An 18,921-nucleotide genomic window follows, 5' to 3' on the forward strand; every position below is an offset into this window, starting at 1 on the left:
CACATCACCAACAAACTATTATTGTCCAAACACATAAATTCATAAAAAATCCTACAATGTGATTTTCAGGATTTTTTTCCCTCATTTTGTCTGTCATAGTTGAAGTGTACCTATGATGAAAATTACAGGCCTCTCTCATCTTTTTAAGTGGGAGAACTTGCACAATTGGTGGCTGACTAAATACTTTTTTGCCCCACTGTACATGTACAGATTACCTCAACTAGCCTGTACCTCGGCACACTGACTCGGTACCGGCGCCCCCTGTATATAGCCTCCACACTGACTCGGTACCGGTGTCCCCTGTATATAGCCTCCACACTGACTCGGTACCGGCGCCCCCTGTATATAGACTCGTCATTGTTATTTTTATTGTGCTACTTTTTATTATTACTTTTTATTTTAGCCTGCATGTGGCAAATAAAGATTGATTTGATTTAATGAGAGCCCATGAGCTAATGTTGAGCATCATTTCTTTAGGCTATTCATTTTCGTGAGAAAACAGAGTTTTGAAGGCCTCTATTAAAAAGAGGAGGATCCCATTAGCTTTTTATAGGCTGACTATATTTATTTCTCAAGTTTCCTCATATTAAGCACATTGCTTTGCTTGCATCCTCCATTCGCTATTGAAGTGCATAGATGACATGTCTTTTTTTCCCCTGCCCGTTCCGAGACGGGTGCATGATAATGGTCCATTCTAAATCCAAACTAATTTCACACATATATTATTTAGTATATGTAAAGACAAGATTAAATCAATAATAGTCTGATGCGTCACAATATTTGCCTGTCACTTGTGAATGATATACTATCACTTGTGAATGATATACTATCACTTGTGAATGAAGCCCAGCTTGTGTGCAGTAAAGGCAAGAAACAGCGCATGCCTTTTAATGCAACGTTTTCAAATCATAGTCACACACCTCATGTATCCTAGCCCATAGGCCTATATGTTTTAATAAGGTTAGTATCACACCTCATGTAGCCTAGCCCATAGGCCTATATGTTTTAATAAGGTCAGTATCACACCTCATGTATCCTAGCCCATAGGCCTATATGTTTTAATAAGGTCAGTATCACACCTCATGTAGTCTAGCCCATAGGCCTATATGTTTTAATAAGGTCAGTATCACACCTCATGTAGTCTAGCCCATAGGCCTATATGTTTTAATAAGGTCAGTATCATACCTCATGTAGCCTAGCCCATAGGCCTATATGTTTTGATAAGGTTTGTATCACACCTCATGTAGCCTAGCCCATAGGCCTATATGTTTTAATAAGGTCAGTATCACACCTCATGTAGCCTAGCCCATAGGCCTATATGTTTTAATAAGGTTTGTATCACACCTCATGTAGTCTAGCCCATAGGCCTATATGTTTTAATAAGGTTTGTATCACACCTCATGTAGTCTAGCCCATAGGCCTATATGTTTTAATAAGGTTTGTATCACACCTCATGTAGCCTAGTCCATAGGCCTATATGTTTTAATAAGGTCAGTATCACACCTCATGTAGTCTAGCCCATAGGCCTATATGTTTTAATAAGGTCAGTATCATACCTCATGTAGCCTAGCCCATAGTCCTATATGTTTTAATAAGGTTAGTATCATACCTCATGTAGCCTAGCCCATAGGCCTATATGTTTTAATAAGGTCAGTATCACACCTCATGTAGCCTAGTCCATAGGCCTATATGTTTTAATAAGGTCAGTATCATACCTCATGTAGTCTAGCCCATAGGCCTATATGTTTTAATAAGGTTAGTATAATACCTCATGTAGCCTAGCCCATAGGCCTATATGTTTTAATAAGGTCAGTATCACACCTCATGTAGCCTAGCCCATAGTCCTATATGTTTTAATAAGGTCAGTATCACACCTCATGTAGCCTAGCCCATAGGCCTATATGTTTTAATAAGGTTTGTATCACACCTCATGTAGCCTAGCCCATAGGCCTATATGTTTTAATAAGGTTTGTATCACACCTCATGTAGCCTAGCCCATAGGCCTATATGTTTTAATAAGGTCAGTATCATACCTCATGTAGCCTAGCCCATAGGCCTATATGTTTTAATAAGGTTAGTATCATACCTCATGTAGCCTAGTCCACCAATCCTGAACAAGTTTTAAAGCGTTAATGCATTTGTGATCACTTTTAAGAATGGTGTTTTCCCACGAATTGATTGAATTTTGGAACATTCGCCCTTATAGCCTTATAGCAATGTGCACATTGCTGCTCTTATAATGTGAAGAAATAGCTTAATAGTTTATCAACATTTTAAGCTAAACCTTCTGATCTGTTGCATCAGCCTCATTGCTTTGGGGATCTATCGCATCCCACAACTGTCCCAGAGTGTTTGGAATATTTATTTCTCACACAGAAGGACAAGTTGACCAATAGAATAGGCAGATTTTTATACTACGGGGAATTGTAGATTGACATAGGCTAGTGCTTTTCCTGTTCATCAGGCCTACTCATCTTGTTGGCTGACAAAAAAAAGAGTGGGCAGTGAGAAAGACCCAATCACGTGACGGGCATTGGCTAATAATAATTGAGATATCTGAGAGAGCCATGTGAGTGAGAGGTACTTCAGAGCACGCAGCCGGTAGAAGGGAATTATAATGATTATATTCAGCCCAGGGCACAACGGCCACTGTCCTCAAAAGGCATGGTTTAGGGGGCATTACAGCCACACAGGGGGGGATGCCGGCGGGAAATTTAAGGCATTATTAAGTGCTTGTCAAATTGTGAATGAGAGACTGATGAAGTGTGTACAGCCTGCGCAAGAAACAGAGCAGAGCTCATGCCTTTCATGATACTTTTTTCAAATCATCATTTGAAATGCAGCCTTAGAATGTACAAAAAATCTAAACATATAGCCCAACCTTTGAATCACAACTAAAGTTGCATAAATAACTCTAAGTTAAGCATATAGGAGGACCTGTTTCTTTGTTAATTTGTTAAATGCATGTGCGCACTCCCTCAGAAATCGTTTGGAGAAAGTATCCTTTCTATTTTATTCAGCTATGTTCAATAGTATTCTTCATACTATAACATATAAAATAATGTCACGGAATTCTAAGCAAATCTTGTCAGCTAAATGAACTAGTGTAGCCCACAGCCATATGGCATAGACAAATCAGGATCCAACATAAGGACAACTCAGAGTATGCTATTCTGTTCTTCTGAAATAGACTACATTTTATTCATATCATGTTTCTTTAGACCTGTCAAAAATAAATAATGGATTTGTTGTGATGGTGTAGACTATATTAAATACATTTTTAAATGTAGATGTTCCAAAGGTCTACATCAATGGCTATGTGTGGAAGCCAGGAGATGATAAATAAGTTTATGTTAATTAACGGTCAATTACGGGACACCGGCAATTATTTCCTTGACAATCACCGACTGACAAAGTGTAATGACTGCCACAGCCCTTGTATGTGCGTTCGTGTGTGCTTCTTGGACCTCTTACCTTGGTCTGGAGGGTTGGGGTCCCAGGCGGCCCACAGCTGGACGATGAAGAAGGGGGACCAGCAGACTGTGTACACCAACACTATCACTAAAGTCATCCTCACCGTCTTAGACATGGCTTTGGAGATGGAGGGGGGAGTCAGGGCCAAGGGGGGTGGGGGTGAGGGAGGGTACTCCAGGGAGGGGCGTGGAGAGGGGACATGCCGGGCGGAGGAGGGGAGCTCGAAGGAGGTGTAGGACTCATGGCAGTAGCAACCGCCATTGTTAGGAGGCACTGAACCACCACTACATCCACCAGAGGGGACTGGGCCATGGGAGCCATGTGATCTGGGAACTACAGCTGTACTGGAGCCCCTTCGGTCACTAAGGACAGGGTTGGAGGGGACGGGGAGGTTATCTGGGATGTTGAAGGGGTTTTGCTGCGCTGCTGCTGCTGCTGCTGTGTGGTCATTGTGACTGCTGCTGCACTGTGGGCAGGGGGACGGGTAGTCATAGCAGTCTGATGGGGGCACAGCTGTAGACAGGGGGGAGAAGGGGGAGCTGGAGGGGTTGTTGTTCATAGTCTTTAGAAGCTGTCCTTCTCCTACTCCTCTTCCCCCTCCTCCTCCTCTCCCCCCTCTTCCCCCTTCTCCTCCACCTCCTCTCCCACCTTCTCCTCCTCCTCCTCTCCCCCCTCTTCCTCCTCTCCCCCGCTCCCTTGTCATTCTACCGTCCTCCTTTTTGACTCTGTGGAAGCGGAAGATGACAGCATTGTTTTTCTTGAGCTCTGCTGACACCATCCTCTCTGACTTCAGATAGATGTTGTTGTGAATCTCTCTGAAGATCCGGATCTGGAATGAGATTTTAAAAAATAGATTTCTCCTCTTTCTTCATGTAGTGTTGTGGTGTCTCTCTTTATGTAGTGTTGTGGTGTCTCTCTTTATGTAGTGTTGTGGTGTCTCTCTTTATGTAGTGTTGTGGTGTCTTTCTTTATGTAGTGTTGTGGTGTCTCTCTTTATGTAGTGTTGTAGTGTCTCTCTTTATGTGGTGTTGTGGTGTCTCTTTATGTAGTGTTGTGGTGTCTTTCTTTATGTAGTGTTGTGGTGTCTCTCTTTATGTAGTGTTGTAGTGTCTCTCTTTATGTGGTGTTGTGGTGTCTCTCTTTATGTAGTGTTGTGGTGTCTCTCTTTATGTAGTGTTGTGGTGTCTCTTTATGTAGTGTTGTAGTGTCTCTCTTTATGTAGTGTTGTGGTGTCTCTCTTTATGTAGTGTTGTGGTGTCTCTCTTTATGTAGTGTTGTGGTGTCTCTTTATGTAGTGTTGTAGTGTCTCTCTTTATGTAGTGTTGTGGTGTCTCTCTTTATGTGGTGTTGTGGTGTCTCTCTTTATGTAGTGTTGTGGTATCTCTTTATGTAGTGTTGTGGTGTCTCTCTTTATGTAGTGTTGTGTTGTCTCTCTTTATGTAGTGTTGTGGTGTCTCTCTTTATGTAGTGTTGTGGTGTCTCTTTATGTAGTGTTGTAGTGTCTCTCTTTATGTAGTGTTGTAGTGTCTCTCTTTATGTGGTGTTGTGGTGTCTCTGTTTATGTAGTGTTGTGGTGTCTCTTTATGTAGTGTTGTGGTGTCTCTCTTGTCGTGATGGGTGTTTTGTCCTGTGTTTATATTTTTAATCCCAGCCCACACCCCCCTTAGGAGGCCTTTCATTGTATATAAGAATTTGTTCTTAATTAAATAAAGGTTAAATAAAATAAAAAAGATAGTCCATCCACCTGACAGGTGTGGTATATCAAGAATCATCATTACGCACCTTGTGTTGGGGATAATAAAAGGCCACTCTAAAATGTACAGTTTTGTCACAGAACACAATGCCACAGATGTCTCAACTTTTGAGGGAGCATGCAATTGGCATGCTGACTGCAGGAATGTCCACCAGAGCTGTTGCCAGATAATTTATTGTTAATTTCTCTACCATAAGCCACCTCCAACGTCTTTATAGAGAATTTGGTAGTACGTCCAACCGACCTCACAAGCGCAGACCACTTGTAACCACGCCAGCCCAGGACCTCCACTTCAGGCTTCTTCACCTGCGGGATCATCTGAGACCAGTCACCCGGACAGCTGATGAAACTGAGGAGTATTTCTGTCTGTAATAAAGCCATTTTGTGGAGAAAAAATAATTCTGATTGGCTGAGCCTGGCTCCCCAGTGGGTGGACCTGGCTCCCAAGTGAGTGGGCCTATGCCCTCCCAGACCCACCCATGGCTGCGCCCCTGCAAAGTCATGAGAAATCCACAGATTAAGGCCTAATGAAATTATTTAAATTGACACATTTCCTTATATGAACTGTAACTCGGTAAAATCTTTTAAATTGTTGCATGTTCCATTGATATTTTTTATTCAGTATAGTTAAAACTAATAGAAAAAATTAACGTAGACAATAAAAAACTATTTTGGAACAGATTCCTAAACCCAATCATCCCAACACAGACACCAAACACAGACTTATTGTCCTTTGTAACTCAATTAAAAGTCTTAAATTCTGTTTCCGAAAAAAGCACATGACTCCAGCAGGCCAGGTCTGGGTCTTAGAACAATGTCCTGCCAAACCACGTTAAGGTCATCATTTGATCAGACCTGGGTTCAACTACTATTTGAAATAATTTCAAATACTGTGGCTGAGCTTGATTGTGCTTGATTGTGCTTGCCTGGAACAGTTTTACCTCATTTCTATCAACATGTTAAATGTGCAACCAGAGGGAAAAAAACTCTGGACCACCTATACTCCACACACAGAGATGCACACAAAGCTTCCCCTCACCCTCCATTTGGCAAATTTGATCATAATTCTATCCTCCTGATTTCTGCTTACAAGCAAAAATGAAAAAAGAAAGCACCAGTGACTAGATCAATAAAAAAAGTGGTCAAATGAAGCACATGCTAAGTAAGCTACAGGATTGCTAGCACAGACTGGAATATGTTCCGGGATTCCTCCAATGGCATTGAGGAGTACACCACAGCTGTCATTGGCTTCATCAATAAGTGCATCGATGACGTCGTCCCCACAGTGACCGTACGTACGTACATACCCCAACCAGAAGCCATAGATTACAGGCAACATCCGCACTGAGCTAAAGGCTAGAGCTGCCGCTTTCAAGGAGCGGGACTCTAACCCGGAAGCTTATAAGAAATCCAGCTATGCCATCCTATGAACCATCAAACAGGCAAAGCGTCAATACAGGACTAAGATCGAATCGTACTACACCGGCTCTGACGCTCGTCGGATGTGGCAGGGCCTGTAAACTATTACAGACTACAAAGGGAAGCACAGCCGAGAGCTGCCCAGTGACACGAGCCTACCGGACTAGCTAAACTACTTCTATGCTCGCTTCGAGGCAAATAACACTGAAACATGCATGAGAGCCCCAGCTGTACTGGAAGACAGTGTGGTCACGCTCTCCGCAGCCAATGTGAGTAAGACCTTTAGACAGGTCAACATTCACAAGAGTGCAGGGCCAAATGGATTACCAGGACGTGTACTGCGAGCATGTGCTGACCAACTGGCAAGTGTCTTCACTAACATTTTCAACCTCTCCCTGTCCGAGTCTGTAATACCAACATGTTTTAAGCAGACCACCATAGTGCCTGTGCCCAAGAACAATAAGGTAACCTGCCTAAATGACTATGACCCGTAGCACTCATGTCTGTAGCCATGAAGTGTTTTGAAAGGCCGGATAATGGCTCACAACAACACCATTATCCCAGAAACCATAGACCCACTCCAATTTTCATACCGCCCAAACAGATCCACAGATGATGCTGTCTCTATTGCACTCCACACTGCCCTTTCCCACCTGGACAAAAGGAACACCTATTTGAGAATGCTATCCATTGACTACAGCTCAGGGTTCAACACCATAGTGCCCTCAAAGCTCATTAATAAGGTAAGGATCCTGGGACTAAACACCTCCCTCTGCAACTGGATCCTGGACTTCCTGACAGGCCACCGCCAGGTGGCAAGGGTAGGTAACAACACATCCGCCACACTGATCCTCAACACGGAGGCCCCTCAGGGGTGCATGCTCAGCCCCCTCCTGTACTCCCTGTTCACTCATGACTGCTCGGCCAAGCACGACTCCAACCCCATCATTCAATTTGCCTATGACACAACAGTGGTAGGCCTGATCACAGACAACGTCAAGACAGCCTATAGAGTGGAGGTCAGAGACCTGGCCATGTCATGCCAGGACAACAACCTCTCCCTCAACGTGATCAAGACAAAGGAGATGATTGTGGACTACAGGAAAAAGAAGACTGAGCATGCCCCCATTATCATTGACGGGGCTGCAGTGGAGCAGGTTGAGAGCTTCAAGTTCCTTGGTGTCCACATCACCAACAAACTAACAAGGTCCAAGCACACCATGAGAGTCTTGAACTTGATATGTCAAAACATATCCCCCCTCAGGAGACTGAAAAGATTTGGCATGGGTCCCCAGATCCTCAAAAGGTTCTACAGCTGCACCATCGGAGGCAACTGCTCGGCCTCCGACCGCGAGGCACTACACAGGGCAGTATGAACTGCCCAGTACATCACTGGGGCCAAGCTTCCTGCCATCCAGGACCTCTATACCAGGTGGTGTCAGAGGAAGGCCCTGAAAATTGTCAAAGATTCCAGCCACCCTAGTCATAGACTGTTCTCTCTGCTATCACAGAGCAAGCGGTACCGGAGCGGCAAGTCTAGGTCCAAGAGGCTTCTAAACAGCTTCTACCCCCAAGCCATAAGACTCCTGAACATCTAGTCAAATGGCTACCCAGACTATTCACATTGCCCCCCTCCCCTCTCCACACCACTGCCACTCTCTGTTGTCATCTATGCATAGTCACTTTAATAACTCTACCTACATGCACATACTACCTCAACTAACCGGTGCATCCGCACATTGACTCTGTACCGGCACCCCCCTGTATATAGCCTCCACATTGACTCTGTACCGGCACCCCCGTGTATATAGCCTCCACATTGACTCTGTACCCCCTGTATATATTGACTCTGTATCGGTACCCCCTGTATATATTGACTTTGTATCGGCACCCCCCTGTATATATTAATCGCACTGTCGGTTAGGGTCATTTCACTGCAAGGTATACACCCTATTGTATTCGGCGCATGTGACGAATAGCATTTGATTTGATTTGAACATTGGAACCAATAGAATGGCAAACACACCGAAATGGCAAACACACCGAAATGGCAAACACACCGAAATGGCAAACACACCGATCTGGGGAACTCCAGGCAGGTTAAATCAAACACTCAAAGTATATGAAAGATTTCAAATAATATTTAATTAATTCAATGTCCTTAATCTTTGGCTGGGTTCTGGTTCATTTGTCTGACATTCTGGTTCCCTGTGGGGTACCTCACGGTGGGTAGTGTTCTGACAGGCTGGCCACACAGCAGGGAGTCTACAGAGGGCTGTGTTAATTAGGCCATCGGAAACATCTCCCACGGGATGCTACATAACACCAGCCACTGAGCCTGTTCAGTCTGATCTGATAGAACTGACCCCCTGGAGCTTGTTCAACAATGCCTGCCAAATACCGCTCCATCAAAACAGAACACGTTTTATTCATGCTTGACATGCTTCAGTTTTTGGATTCTGTGTATTTCATTGCCTCGGGGGTGGCAAGTAGCCTAAAGGACTCTTTTCCCTAAGTAGTGCAGAGGAGGCTAGTGGGAGGAGCAATAGGAGGACAGGCTCAATGTAATGACTGGAATGAAATCAATGTTTCCATTTGTTTGATGTGTTTGGTACCATTCCATTGATTCCATTCCAGCCATTACAATGAGCCTGTCTTCTCCTCTGCCTCCTGTCTATAGCTCCTCTCACCAGCCTCCTCTGATATAGTGCACTATTTAAGGAATAGAGTGCAATTTGGGAAAAAGCCATAGTTTAAGACGCGGATGATAATGAAATGGGAACTGAACTGGTAACAAGAGGGCTACTGGTCTCTGATCCCAGGTTGTACCGTAGAACAAGGCACCCTCCAGGAGCATCGCACCGCGGCTGACGCTGCTCCTCTCAATGTGTGTGTGTGTGTATGTGTGTGTGTGTCTTGGGAAAAAAGGCAAAGGACTAATTTCTATTCTACGTTTGTTCTGTCGTCACACTGTGTTGTGTCCTTGTTGTCGTACCTGGCAAACAGTGATGATTAAGACTGTGCGTGTGTGTGTGTGTGTGTGTGTGTGTGTGTGTGTGTGTGTGTGTGTGTGTGTGTGTGTGTGTGTGTGTGTGTGTGTGTGTGTGTGTGTGTGTGTGTGTGTGTGTGTGTTTCAGTAGTAGACAGTACCTGGCAGACGGTGATGATTAGTGCTGGCAGTAAGAACACTGCTAGGGTCATCCAGGTGATGTAGGCCTTGAGCCCCCACTGCTCAGCGAAGTGACCCCAGCACTCAAACTCTCCTGGAGACACCTCCGACCGCGAGAAAATGAAGAACTGAGGGAGGAAGGACGGGACAGATTGAGGAGGGGGGAGAGAGAGAGGGAAAAGGGCGAGGGTGGGAGGATGGATGGAGGGAGTGGTGAGGGAGTCAAAACCAAACACATTTCTAACTAACAGAAAAGGAGGCCACACTGTCTAGGAAACTTCCACTGAACAGACAGAAAATAAGCCGAAAATGGGTGTATCTTGAATTTGACTGCAGGCTCTGGGGTCAGGGCAGAAGTGTCCCTTTGAGACTTTTACTTAACCTTTAGTCATGCTGAGACCAACGCCTCTTTCACAGATCAGTCCTGTATACCCATCTATCCACATAAAACACATCAATATATACTACACACATCAGTATACACAACAATATACAGTATACATCAATATTCACATAAACACACAAAAAGCAAAACAAAAAGAGCCAGCTTGTCATCTATCTGGTGCACACATGAGGTAGCCTATACCGAGGTACTACATGAGGTAGCCTATACCGAGGTACTACCTGCGGTAGCCTATACCGAGGTACTACCTGCGGTAGCCTATACCGAGGTACTACCTGCGGTAGCCTATACCGAGGTACTACCTGCGGTAGCCTATACCGAGGTACTACATGAGGTAGCCTATACCGAAGTACTACCTGAGGTAGCCTATACCGAGGTACTACATGAGGTAGCCTATACCGAGGTACTACCTGAGGTAGCCTATACCGAGGTACTACATGAGGTAGCCTATACCGAAGTACTACCTGAGGTAGCCTATACCGAGGTACTACCTGCGGTAGCCTATACCGAGGTACTACCTGAGGTAGCCTATACCGAGGTACTACCTGAGGTAGCCTATACCGAGGTACTACCTGAGGTAGCCAATACCGAGGTACTACCTGAGGTAGCCTATACCGAGGTACTACCTGAGGTAGCCTATACCGAGGTACTACCTGAGGTAGCCTATACCGAGGTACTACCTGAGGTAGCCTATACCGAGGTACTACCTGAGGTAGCCAATACCGAGGTATTACCTGAGGTAGCCAATACCGAGGTACTACCTGAGGTAGCCAATACCGAGGTACTACCTGAGGTAGCCTATACCGAGGTACTACCTGAGGTAGCCTATACCGAGGTACTACCTGAGGTAGCCAATACCGAGGTACTACCTGAGGTAGCCTATACCGAGGTACTACCTGAGGTAGCCTATACCGAGGTACTACCTGAGGTAGCCAATACCGAGGTACTACCTGAGGTAGCCAATACCGAGGTACTACCTGAGGTAGCCTATACCGAGGTACTACCTGAGGTAGCCTATACCGAGGTACTACCTGAGGTAGCCAATACCGAGGTACTACCTGAGGTAGCCTATACCGAGGTACTACCTGAGGTAGCCTATACCGAGGTACTACCTGAGGTAGCCAATACCGAGGTATTACCTGAGGTAGCCAATACCGAGGTACTACCTGAGGTAGCCAATACCGAGGTACTACCTGAGGTAGCCTATACCGAGGTACTACCTGAGGTAGCCTATACCGAGGTACTACCTGAGGTAGCCAATACCGAGGTACTACCTGAGGTAGCCTATACCGAGGTACTACCTGAGGTAGCCTATACCGAGGTACTACCTGAGGTAGCCAATACCGAGGTACTACCTGAGGTAGCCAATACCGAGGTACTACCTGAGGTAGCCTATACCGAGGTACTACCTGAGGTAGCCTATACCGAGGTACTACCTGAGGTAGCCAATACCGAGGTACTACCTGAGGTAGCCTATACCGAGGTACTACCTGAGGTAGCCAATACCGAGGTACTACCTGAGGTAGCCTATACCGAGGTACTACCTGAGGTAGCCAATACCGAGGTACTACCTGAGGTAGCCAATACCGAGGTACTACCTGAGGTAGCCTATACCGAGGTACTACCTGAGGTAGCCTATACCGAGGTACTACCTGCGGTAGCCTATACCGAGGTACTACCTGAGGTAGCCAATACCGAGGTACTACCTGAGGTAGCCTATACCGAGGTACTACCTGAGGTAGCCAATACCGAGGTATTACCTGAGGTAGCCAATACCGAGGTACTACCTGAGGTAGCCTATACCGAGGTACTACCTGCGGTAGCCTATACCGAGGTACTACCTGAGGTAGCCAATACCGAGGTATTACCTGAGGTAGCCAATACCGAGGTACTACCTGAGGTAGCCAATACCGAGGTACTACCTGAGGTAGCCAATACCGAGGTACTACCTGAGGTAGCCAATACCGAGGTACTACCTGAGGTAGCCAATACCGAGGTACTACCTGAGGTAGCCTATACCGAGGTACTACCTGAGGTAGCCAATACCGAGGTATTACCTGAGGTAGCCAATACCGAGGTATTACCTGAGGTAGCCAATACCGAGGTACTACCTGAGGTAGCCAATACCGAGGTATTACCTGAGGTAGCCAATACCGAGGTACTACCTGAGGTAGCCTATACCGAGGTACTACCTGAGGTAGCCAATACCGAGGTACTACCTGAGGTAGCCAATACCGAGGTATTACCTGAGGTAGCCAATACCGAGGTACTACCTATACTGAACAGTCAGGCCAGTGTCCCTACCTCCATCTTGTTCTGAGGACACGGCGCTGCTGCCAATCCCTGAGCTCACCTGTGTGAATTGTTTGTTTGTTTATAGTTATATTGCTCAATATCTCTCAATTTTGAAAGTGGATTTTACATTGCATGTATGACCCTGTTCATCCGGATTGCTGTAATATGCAAAAACATGTACAATCACTACACGAGGTTGTATGTAGTCAGTGAGTAAATCAACCACAACCAACCACCACTTCTCCCGTGAGTTTCTACTCTCTTTCAGAGATAAAGCTCACACTCTCCAAAACAGCAATGCATTGCCTGATGGTTGTTTCAAGTCAACAAGGGAAACTAAGAAGAAACGAGGCTCAAGAGGTGCTGTCAGAAACAGACAGACTACAGGGGTGGGAATGCCATCACCCGCTCCCAGTGATCACCCTGTCAAATGTGCGGTCACTAAATAATAACCACTCCAGAGAATGCATTTCCACTGCTTCAGAGTGCAATGGCGGCGAGCAGTTCTTGTGCTGACGTTGCTTCCAGAAGCAGTTTGGAACTCGGTAATGAGTGTTGCAACCGAGGACAGATCATTTTTACACGCTTCGCAATTCAACACTCGGCGGTCCCGTTCTGTGAGCTTGTGTGGCCTACCACTTCTCGGATGAGCCGTTGTTGCTCCTAGATGTTTCCACTTCACAATAACAGCACTTACAGTTGACCGGAGCAGCTCTAGCAAAGCAGAAATTTGACAAATTGACTTGTTGGAAAGCATCCTATGACAGTGTCACTTTGAAAGTCACTGAGCTCTTCAGTAAGGTCATTCTACTGGCTATGTTTGTCTATGGAGATTGCATGGCTGTGTGCTTGATTTTATACACCCGTCAGCAACACGTGTGGTAGAAATAGCCGAGTCTACTTATTTGAAGGGGTGTCCACATACTTTTAAATACACTGCTCAAAAAAATATAGGGAACACTTAAACAACACAATGTAACTCCAAGTCAATCACACTTCTGTGAAATCAAACTGTCCACTTAGGAAGCAACACTGATTGACAATACATTTCACATGCTGTTGTGCAAATGGAATAGACAACAGGTGGAAATTATAGGCAATTAGCAAGACACCCCCAATAAAGGAGTGGTTCTGCAGGTGATAACCACAGACCACTTCTCAGTTCCTATGCTTCCTGGCTGATGTTTTGGTCACTTTTGAATGCTGGCGGTGCTTTCACTCTAGTGGTAGCATGAGATGGAGTCTACAACCCACACAAGTTTCTCAGGTAGTGCAGCTCATCCAGGATGGCACATCAATGCTAGCTGTGGCAAGAAGGTTTGCTGTGTCTGTCAGCATAGTGTCCAGAGCATGGAGGCGCTACCAGGAGACAGGCCAGTACATCAGGAGACGTGGAGGAGGCCGTAAGAGGGCAACAACCCAGCAGCAGGACCGCTACCTCCGCCTTTGTGCAAGGAGGAGCAGGAGGAGCACTGCCAGAGCCCTGCAAAATGACCTCCAGCAGGCCACAAATGTGCATGTGTCTGCTCAAATGGTCAGAAACAGACTCCATGAGGGTGGTGTGAGGGCCCGACGTCCACAGGTGGGGGTTGTGCTTACAGCTCAACACCGTGCAGGATGTTTGGCATTTGCCAGAGAACACCAAGATTGGCAAATTCGCCGCTCTTCACAGATGAAAGCAGGTTCACACTGAGCACATGTGACAGATGTGACAGTCTGGAGACGCCGTGGAGAACGTTCTGCTGCCTGCAACATCCTCCAGCATGACCAGTTTGGCGGTGGGTCAGTCATGGTGTGGGGTGGCATTTCTTTGGGGGGCCGCACAGCCTTCCATGTGCTCGCCAGTGGTAGCCTGACTGCCATTAGGTACCAAGATGAGATCCTCAGACCCCTTGTGAGACCATATGCTGGTGCAGTTGGCCCTTGGTTCCTCCTAATGCAAGACAATGCTAGACCTCATGTGGTTGGAGTGTGTCAGCAGTTCCTGCAAGAAGAAGGCATTGATGCTATGGACTGGCCCGCCCATTCCTCAAACCTGAATCCAATTGAGCACATCTGGGACATCATGTCTCGCTCCATCCACCAACGCCACGTTGCACCACAGACTGTCCAGGAGTTGGCGGATGCTTTAGTCCAGGTCTGGGAGGAGATCCCTCAGGAGACCATCCGCCACCTCATCAGGAGCATGCCCAGGCGTTGTAGGGAGGTCATACAGGCACATGGAGGCCACACACACTACTGAGCCTCATTTTGACTTGTTTTAAGGACATTACATCAAAGTTGGATCAGCCTGTAGTGTGGTTTTCCACTTTCATTTTGAGTGTGACTCCAAATCCAGACCTCCATGGGTTGATAAATTTGATTTCCATTGATAACTTTTGTGTGATTTTGTTGTCCGCACATTCAAATATGTAAAGAAAAAAGTATTTATTAAGAATATTTCATTCATTCAGATCTAGGATGTGTTATTTTAGTATTCCCTTTATTTTTTTGAGCAGTGTATATATAGTGTACGTGCCTGGACCTAACAATAAGGAAGCTGCTGACAGGATTACAGACTGGTTCAATGCTTCAATTTCACGATCGGCTGACCAGACAGCATTTGTGCTTGGGGATTTTAATACGCTCTCTCCTCCCCACTCTGCAACAGTACGTCACTTGTCCGACTCGCTCAACGCACATTGTGGAACAGTGTTGTGGCAACATAGATGACACATACAAGGCAGTGTGCAGAGCATCCATCAGGAAATCAGACCATAACGTTGTCCGTCTCCTATTGAGATACAGCCAGCTAGTGAAATGCAGAAAACCTGTAGAGAAATCCATTCAGGCATGGAAAGAGGAGAGCAGGGAGGAGCTCAAAGACTGCTTTATGTCACAGACTGTGGGGGGTTCTTTGACTGTTGTAGGGAACCCCATGAGTTGACAGACAATATCACATCTTACATCCAGTTCTGTGAGGATGCTGTCATTAACACAACATTTGTCAGAGTATTTCCCTAAAACAAGCCAAGGGTGTCTAAGAAATTGAAAATTAAATTAAGTTTTCTTTCCTGAAAGTAGATACGGATGCTGTAAAGGAGAAAGAAAATTAATTTAGGTCAAACATGTGGAAAGCTAAAAGTGGAGCAGAGGTTCTGTACAGGCAATCCAAGACAAGCATGGGACGGAATGCAATGATGGGCGGAGAGAGGAAGAGAACAGAGAACAATCCAAGACAAGCATGGGACGGAATGCAGTGATGGGAGGAGAGAGGAAGAGAACAGAGAACAATCCAAGACAAGCATGGGACGGAATGCAGTGATGGGAGGAGAGAGGAAGAGAACAGAGAACAATCCAAGACAAGCATGGGACGGAATGCAGTGATGGGAAGAGAGAGGAAGAGAACAGAGAACAATCCAAGACAAGCATGGGAAGGAATGCAATGATGGGAGGAGAGAGGAGGAGAACAGAGAACAATCCAAGACAAGCATGGGACGGAATGCAATGATGGGCGGAGAGAGGAAGAGAACAGAGAACAATCCAAGACAAGCATGGGACAGAATGCAATGATGGGAGGAGAGAGGAAGAGAACAGAGAACAATCCAAAACAAGCATGGGACGGAATGCAATGATGGGAGGAGAGAGGAAGAGAACAGAGAACAATCCAAGACAAGCATGGGACGGAATGCAATGATGGGAGGAGAGAGGAAGAGAACAGAGAAGAATCCAAGACAAGCATGGGACGGAATGCAGTGATGGGAGGAGAGAGGAAGAGAACAGAGAACAATCACATTGCAGACTGTACATCCTTTGTAAATGACCTTAAGGAAGATTTGACACCGTTGATTTTTAAAGACGAATGTCAACCAAATATGTGACAGCATCCCCAATTCCTCTCCTGTTCAGATACCAGAGAACAAGGTGGCCTCATGCCTGTCACATATTAAGCCACACAAAGCATCGGGACCTATAAGGCACAGAGGAAGACTGAGGATGCTACCCTGACCTTGGTGAACATGGAACCTTCAACATGCAAAATCATATGCACACATTTTAGTTATTGATTTTAGTTCAGCTTTCAATACAATGCATATACACACACTGCTGAAATGACTGCTGGACTTGAATGTCACCGGAGGCCTCACATGTTGGATCATGGACTTTTTAACTGACTGACCACAGAGGGTCCTCATTAATGGGGCCCTCTCTGATTAACTGACCCTGACCACAGAGGGTCCTCAGGAATGGGGCCCTCTCTAAATTAACTGACCCTGACCACAGAGGGTCCTCAGGAATGGGGCGCTCTCTGATTAACTGACCCTGACCACAGAGGGTCCTCAGGAATGGGGCCCTCTCTGATTAACTGACCCTGACCACAGAGGGTCCTCAGGAAAGGGGCCCTCTCTGATTAACTGACCCTGACCACAGAGGGTCCTCAGGAATGGGGCCCTCTCTGATTAACTGACCCTGACCACAGAGGGTCCTCAGGAATGGGGCCCTCTCTGATTAACTGACCCTGACCACAGAGGGTCCTCAGGAATGGGGCCCTCTCTGATTAACTGACCCTGACCACAGAGGGTCCTCAGGAATGGGGCCCTCTCTGATTAACTGACCACAGAGGGTCCAGTGGAGATGTTTGAGCGTTTCAAAGACCTAGGAACACAAATTGAGGACAAGCTGAGCTTTACAGAGAATGCAGACATTTGCCCGTGCCTGTTTCTAATCAGGAAATTGAAAGGGTTTGGGGTCAGCCAGGATGTTCTTGAGAGGGTGTACAGCAGCTTGGTGGAGAGCATCCTCATGTTCAATATGACAGTTTGGTCATCTGAGCGTGAGGAACAAAAGCAAACTGACTGGAATAGTAAACACAGCCAGCAAAGTAACTGGTTGATCACAGGCACATTTGAGCAGTCTGTTCCACAAGGCAACCAAAAAGAAGACACGTGGGCGACCCCTCCCACCCTCTACACCCTCAGGTGGAGACCCCTCCCACCCTCTACACCCTCCAAAAAGAAGACACGTGGGCGACCCCTCCCACCCTCTACACCCTCAGGTGGAGACCCCTCCCACCCTCTACACCCTCAGTTGGAGACCCCTCCCACCCTCTACACCCTCAGATGGAGACCCCTCCCACCCTCTACACCCTCAGGTGGAGACGCCTCCCACCCTCTACTCCACCCTCAGGTGGAGACCCCTCCCTCACTCTACACCCTCAGGTGGAGACCCCTCCCACCCTCTACACCCTCAGGTGGAGACCCCTCCCACCCTCTACACCCTCAGGTGGAGACCCCTCCCACCCTCTACACCCTCAGGTGGAGACCCCTCCCACCCTCTACACCCTCAGATGGAGACCCCTCCCACCCTCTACACCCTCAGGTGGAGACCCCTCCCACCCTCTACTACACCCTCAGGTGGAGACCCCTCCCTCACTCTACACCCTCAGGTGGAGACCCCTCCCACCCTCTACACCCTCAGGTGGAGACCCCTCCCACCCTCTACACCCTCAGGTGGAGACCCCTCCCACCCTCTACACCCTCAGGGGCAGACCCCTCCCACCCTCTACTACACCCTCAATTCGTAAGGTTTCCCTCTGGCAGACGCTTCAGGCCAAGTGCTGTTGCTTGTGCTGTAGGACTACTAACTGCAGTGTAAATTGTACCGGTATATGTACTCATCTATCCAGTGCAGTTGGAGCAGTAGTCATTTGTGAGCGAATGTATCAATGTCCTCTATGTTTTCAGTTTACGCAGTAGGATGGACTGACTGGTTTAAGTGTGTGTGATGTGACAATGTATGTGCATGTGATTATTTTAATGTCAGGTGATGCCAAGTATACATTTCCATCCTGGATGGGAAATCTACTTTTATTCTATTCTATTTATTCTATCTTCTTCTGAGGGCAGCTCTACCCCCATCTTGTTCTGAGGGCAGCTCTACCCCCATCTTCTTCTGAGGGCAGCTCTACCCCCATCTTGTTCTGAGGGCAGCTCTACCTCCATCTTGTTCTGAGGGCAGCTCTACCTCCATCTTGTTCTGAGGGCAGCTCTACCTCCATCTTGTCCTGAGGGCAGCTCTACCTCCATCTTGTCCTGAGGGCAGCTCTACCTCCATCTTGTCCTGAGGGCAGCTCTACCCCCATCTTCTTCTGAGGGCAGCTCTACCCCCATCTTGTTCTGAGGGCAGCTCTACCTCCATCTTCTTCTGAGGGCAGCTCTACCCCCATCTTCTTCTGAGGGCAGCTCTACCCCCATCTTGTTCTGAGGGCAGCTCTACCCCCATCTTCTTCTGAGGGCAGCTCTACCCCCATCTTGTTCTGAGGGCAGCTCTACCTCCATCTTGTTCTGAGGGCAGCTCTACCTCCATCTTGTTCTGAGGGCAGCTCTACCTCCATCTTGTCCTGAGGGCAGCTCTACCTCCATCTTGTCC

General features: G+C 46.8%; 1 protein-coding gene across 1 annotated transcript in view; it reads right to left on the reverse strand.

Annotated features, from left to right (window-relative positions):
• LOC110531244 (vasopressin V2 receptor) overlaps positions 1-18,921 on the reverse strand; it is a 76,392-nt gene that overhangs the window by 12,618 nt on the left and 44,853 nt on the right. The window contains exons 4-5 of the mRNA XM_036988772.2: positions 9,797-9,943; positions 3,475-4,303 (exon numbers count right to left, since the gene is read on the reverse strand). Of these exons, the coding sequence (XP_036844667.2) occupies positions 3,475-4,303; positions 9,797-9,943 (976 nt within the window). The remainder of the gene's footprint in view (positions 1-3,474; positions 4,304-9,796; positions 9,944-18,921) is intronic.

The sequence above is a fragment of the Oncorhynchus mykiss genome, chromosome 9 (assembly GCF_057628025.1).
Source record: "Oncorhynchus mykiss isolate SJ-2025 chromosome 9, ASM5762802v1, whole genome shotgun sequence".
Taxonomy (NCBI): domain Eukaryota; kingdom Metazoa; phylum Chordata; class Actinopteri; order Salmoniformes; family Salmonidae; genus Oncorhynchus; species Oncorhynchus mykiss.